Below are 6,000 nucleotides of genomic sequence, written 5' to 3'. Positions count from 1 at the left end.
GAGACCAGTGGTCTTTGGGCATTACTGCCTCTTGGCTTTCTACTGGGATTTCTTTCCTGAGTTACACATATATGTGTTCTCCAAGTCTCTGGTTTGACCTCAGTCTTATTCTACCTGTAAGCTGAATAATCTTCACTAATGTCCAATTTGATCACCTTTCTATTTTTGAGATTATACTATAATTACATCATTTCCCTCCTCCCTCCCTTTATGTCCTCCCATATACCCGTTCTTGCTCATTTTCAAATTCACGGCTCCCTTTTCCATTAATTTTTAAAAAACCATTTTAGTACACAGATGCAATGTAGATTAATTCTTTACTCTTCTATAGTCAAAGTTTCTGATGCATAAATGCACATGAAACCCATCAAGGTTTAATTTCAGCACGTGAACTGCGTATAAATCAAGCCACATGTACATATAACTAACACACTCAAGAGCTCCAAGTGGGTATTTCTTTTACCAAAATACACCACCAAATGGGTCACCATATCGCTGTGCAGCAACTGGGAGCGGATGAGACACAGAACCTGTGTGAAGATGTTAGCAATGGTACCTCGATGTGGAGCTGCTGATCTTTCTAACCGAACACAACACAGAGTGATTTGTGTTTAGAGTGTCTCAAGTATGAGCTGTCTTGAGAGGGTTACATGTAAACCAAACACAAGGACGGCCAGTGCTTCTCCTTGGCTAGACACTTGGCTGCCCAGTGTGGCATTCTCTTCAGTGCGGTGCAACCACGGAGAAGGCCTTCTTTATGGTTGACACAGGTGATCCGTGGGTTTGGTTCAGCGTACAGAAGTGAGTGTACTGAAGTCTAGGGAAGCCTTCACTAATCGGATGCAGGAAGGGTTCATCTGGGGAAAGGCTTTGTACTTCAGTCAAAAGGCGACAAAATACACTGTTTTTAAAAGAAAGTTACGCTTTTAATTTCCTTTTAGATAACACATTCCAAGCGCCCTTCAGCACTTCCTCAGTCACCCAACTGTCCATCCACACAGGATCTTCTCGACCATCTGGGAACTTTCACCTTCTTCCACAAGTGCTCAATTTCCTTCGCCAAGCTTCTGGGGAGATTCACTTTTCACTGGAAAAACCATGTAAACATACAGTCAGATGTTTATACTGCTCAGCCTGTTTGTTTCTCCCCTCTCCTCCCTCCTGATGCATAGCAACAGCACCACTCACAGGGACAGACAGACCATGTCACGTCCCGGGCAGCCGGGATCGGCATTCTGGACAGAATAAATGAAGTGGCGATTCTATTTTGTGAGGGTACACCCTTCTTGACTGTGGGAGACTTGGGAACGGGCCTCACAGTTCAGTTATGATTCATATTCATGACACCATTATCACACAGCCTACTCGCATGCAGCTGGAATTTTTTTTTTACATATGTGTTTTTTTTTAACTTAAAGCTAAGAGTGAGCATGTGTGAATGCATGTGGGCTGACAGAAGACTGAGCAGAATGGAGGCCTCTAAAGCTCCTGCCATTCTGAGGGTGAGAAATACTGAAGTTCTCCATGACCAAGACCCAACGTCTCCTCCCTGGGTTTGTCCCAGAGTGAGTACACTGAACCCCTGGTGACTGCATATCACTCCATCCTTAAACATGAGACTAAAAGTAAGCAACACAGGAAACACTTCAACCTCTGTTAGGGTTCAACTAGGATTAGGGTCTGCAGAGATGGCTGGGGTTGAGGGCCCTTGTTGCTTCTCCAGAGCACGAAAGCTTGGTTCTCAACAACCACTGGAGTGGGATGGAGAAGCTCACACTGCTCTGGCTTCAGCCTAGGGGACCTGACACTCTCTTCTGGCCTTTAGAGCACTGTATAGGAGGTATGCACATGCACGCATGTACATACTTAATAAAACCAAGTCGTTAAAAATGATAATTATCTTGTTTAACGTTTACGCTGTTTGGCTCCATGAGGTAGAGAAGGGGTCTGTCGTGGCACGCACTGTACAGAGCTTAGCTGTGCGTTCATGTGGCTGCACCCTGTACTCACATACACAGCAGAAGGGGAGAAAGCAAAGAAGGCTGAGGAAGAAGGGGGAAGAAGTAAGTGGAAGGAGTTATTCCCCCCGCCCCAAACCAAAACTCTATTCTCAGGATAAAAATTCAACTTTTCCCCCCACCTTTGGAGAGAGCAAAAATTTCAAGGCTTTCCAAAGACAATGTTCTGTTTTTATAGGAATCCCCCCAACCAGGGCCGCTGTGCAGATTATCAATACTACAGGACTGTTCAAAGAGACAGGCACCTTGATGTGCTAAGACAAATCAATGCACGCCTGCAGACCCGCCCTACTAAGTAGTCAAGGGGAGAGCACTTAGGAGGTGCTGGCTCCAGCATGTCCTTGATTCTGTCAGGTTCTCTTGCGGCAGCCCTACAGAACCATTTCCAGAGAAGAGTAGACTGTGTGTGCGCCTGTAAATCAGTCCAAAATACAGCAACACATTCTGCTTGAGGTTGCAGTTCAGGCTGAATTAGCCTTTCTTACTGCTTCATCCCAGGAAGCCTTGCTTGAACGTGTCATCCTAAACAAGGTGAAAGAGGAGCTGTGTGCTCTGTTTACACAGCTCATGTTTGCCCTGGCTAGTAACTCACCCAGCTGCTCTCCCTCAAACCAACATAGAGAAGTCGTAACACTTTGTTAATCATGTTGAAGAAAAAGGAAGGTTTTACAACATTTAAAAAAATAAAAGTGGTTTCTTAGAACTAATTCCTCATTTGAGAAAATTTGCTATCCTTCAAATTGTGAAAAACAAAGGTAAGAATAAATAAGAAGCTTAGAGACTCATAATTTGTTATTGAAAATCTCTACATTTGCTAATTAAAACCTAGTTTCAAGTCATGGCATTGGAAAAAAATCTTGGAAATTCTATTAATTTTACTCAAGAAAGAAAAAAAATGACACACATACACGTGGGGAAAACACCTCACAAACATATCTCCACACTCAAAGCACACATGCCAAAGAGAACGATCCAAACACAGACCCACACGCCATTTTCGGGGTCTGCTGCAGCACAGTATGGCCTCAGTTCTCAGCTGAAATACTATCTCTACTATTTCAGGGTTCCAAGTAGTCACCTTCTAGAATCATTACTGAGCTTAGGTTACCTTGATCAATGGCCGGAAAGTCGGTAAGAGATTTTTAAGACACCAAACCTTCACACACACCACTTCCAGTTATACCGCGGTTCCAGTACCTTCTCACATGGCAGAGATAGAAGTGGCAGGGAATAAAAAGGCGAGCCATAGTATAAGCTCAGCTAAATGCAGCCCAGACTTTAAACACATTCCCTCATTAGCAGTCTTTACTAGAAGGGAGGATACAAACCCAACAATTTCTCGTTTCATGAATCTCTAGAGTTTTCTGTTGTGGAATAATCCTGTTGTTGACTGTAAATATGTATTATTCTCATTGGTTAATAAAGAGCTGACTGGCCAATGGCTAGGCAGGATTTCTGGGGCAGAGAACCCTGGGAAGAAGAAGGTAGGAGTCTCAGGAGCTGTAGAGAGAAGCAAGATGAACTTGCCGCTGTTGGAAAAGAGGCACCACCACGTGGCAGAGTGTAGGTAAGATATATGGGTTGATTTAAATTGTAAGAGCTAGTTAGTAACAGGCGCAAGCTAGCAGCTGAGTATTTATAGTTAATATTAAGTCTCTGTGTGGTTACTTGGGAGCTGGCTGAGGGGACAGAGCTGCCCTGCCATTCCGATGAAAAACTCCACCTACAGTTTTCAGTAGAAACAGTAAATTATATCAGAAAATTCTAATAAAGCAAAATTTAAGACATTTCGATTCATCCATTCCAGTCAGGATCACGAGAGTCACACTTTCTAGGCGGGAGACATGGCGCCCGCTCGCTTGGCGCTTTTCATCACCCGCTGTGGTGCACAGTTCACTCTTTCACATCTGCAACACACGCATAAAGTGTAGGAGCAGCCATGGAACCGCTTGTCCCCTCAGAGGGGAGGAGACACGCATGCTTACCTTGGTGAAGAAGCTGCACGCCGCTAATGGATCCTTTCAATACCACGTGCAAAGTCGGATATTCAATGATCACTTTGTTCCTCAGATTGTCCAAGAGACTTTTGTCAGGATCCAGTTCATAATATCTTAAGGAAAAGAAAACACCCTTAACATTTAAATTAATCTTTTATAACATGTACACAGGCAAAATACTCATTCATATACACAAAATTAAAAATGAATTTAAAAAGCAACAATTAAAAAAATAAACTTTGCCAAGTGTGGTGCACGCCTTTAACCCCAGCACCTGGGAGGCAAAAGCAGACAGATGTTGGCGAGTTTGAGGCCAATCTGGTTTACATAGTGAGTTCCAGGACAGTCAGGGCTTCATAGAGAAATCCTGTCTCAAAAAACAAAAACCAGTAGTAGCTAAAGAAAAACATGAATTACACAGACACACACGTATATAAAACAACTGAACATAAAAGTCAGTATATAGTATACAGCAATGCAACTTAGCTTTTCTTAGGAGAAACGTGATTTTTTCAGGCAGCCTGGGCACACGGCTGAAATTGCTTATCTTCTGTGATTATTCCAAACCACAATGCTTCCCCTAAGGGGCTTTGCCAATAGAGAGATGTTTCTATTCATTTCAGCTTTTCTGGCAAATAATTTCCCATCTATAGCAAATACTTTCAATATTCTATCTCATTTTATAGCATTTAATCTGCACTTGGTTGTTCCAGATTGCCAAAGACGCATGGGACTCAAACCCCAATGTTATTGCTGATATCGTGTAAAGACAATAAGCTCTCAGCAGAGGAATGTTCTTCTTTTCATGATCTACGGTCACTTTTAATTATCTTCTTACTGTTGGAAACACACAAACTACCTCCTTTATCTTAATCTTTCCATCTAATAAACTGGCAGAGCCATTAGCAATCACACAGATATGGATGTTCCAGTTTTGTCTGTCTCTGAATGGTGTTTAAGGACCATTCTGAATTAGAACTTAGTCCTAAACAATAAAGAATTGAAAAGTTCTAAGTTGATGGCTTCTAAGAGTATTTCAATCTATAGGTCAACTACAAAGAAGCACTAAAAACTCTGACATTATACACAAACCACAGTAAGTATCTTTCAATGGGAAAGGGCAGCATCCTTTGACATAGGGAATTCTAATTAAAATGACATCATCAAGAACAGACAGTTGCTTTCTGACATTTAACTATTTCCTGGAATAGGTGAGATGGTGACAGAATTCTCCCAGTGTTTAAACATATCCATATGCCCAGCTATATAAATTTAAGTATAAACCATGCAATAGGTTTGAGGTGACACCACCATCTTTGTGGGAAGCAGAACATTACTAATTAAGTTCTATCTTCTCTGGAGAAAGGGAGAGCAGTGATAGTATTTATGCAACTGGAATTGTTATTTTAAAAAAAGATTATATCCACTTTGCCACAAGTCAGTTTTGTCCCACAGAAACATTGTTAGCCATGCCTGGTCTAAACTTTGGTGTACGCATTAGAGTACAGTCCACATTAAGAGCCACGAGACATTTGTTTTGCAGTGAGTAAGGCAGCGGAAGTACTCATTAGTAGATAAGCTACCAGGTCCGCCCTTTCTGCCTAATGATCCAGCGAAGATCGTTTCTGCTCCAGGATGTTCTTCCCTGAAGCATCCTCTCCCTGGTGACACCACTGCTCTTGTTTGCGTCTGTGTAAGAGAATCCAGCAGCCTGACTTGTCTTTCGCCAGACAGACCTGGAGATTTGGCCCAGTCTCTTGCTTGCTTCTCCTTCCACAGTGTGGCACTGGGTACACTTCTGAACAAAAATCTTGCCTTTCTCAACATCGCCTGGCTGGTCAACACCACAATCGCTACAACCCGAAGACAGACATCTCCCTCTCTAGCAGGAATGTAAAGATACATAAAAACTACATGCATGCAACAATCGCATACCCGAAACTGTTCGGGTTACACTTGTTTACTTTGAGAATCCACTCTCATGT

The 6,000-nt window shown here is 42.5% G+C and overlaps 1 protein-coding gene across 2 annotated transcripts in view; it reads right to left on the bottom strand.

The window, feature by feature from the left end:
• Positions 1–901: 901 nt before the first annotated feature.
• Znhit6 (zinc finger HIT-type containing 6) overlaps positions 902–6,000 on the bottom strand; it is a 30,243-nt gene continuing 25,144 nt past the window's right edge. For both annotated transcript variants that reach the window (XM_050160193.1, XM_050160194.1), the window contains 2 exons: positions 4,004–4,128; positions 902–1,087 (listed from right to left, as the gene is read on the bottom strand). In XM_050160193.1, coding sequence (XP_050016150.1) covers positions 1,047–1,087; positions 4,004–4,128 — 166 coding nt within the window. In that variant the 3' untranslated portion in view covers positions 902–1,046. The remainder of the gene's footprint in view (positions 1,088–4,003; positions 4,129–6,000) is intronic.

This window comes from Alexandromys fortis, unplaced genomic scaffold, assembly GCF_014885135.2.
Source record: "Alexandromys fortis isolate MF-2015 unplaced genomic scaffold, M_Fortis_MF-2015_v1.1 scaffold_124, whole genome shotgun sequence".
Lineage (NCBI taxonomy): Eukaryota > Metazoa > Chordata > Mammalia > Rodentia > Cricetidae > Alexandromys > Alexandromys fortis.
This window is presented reverse-complemented; position numbering and strand designations above follow the sequence as displayed.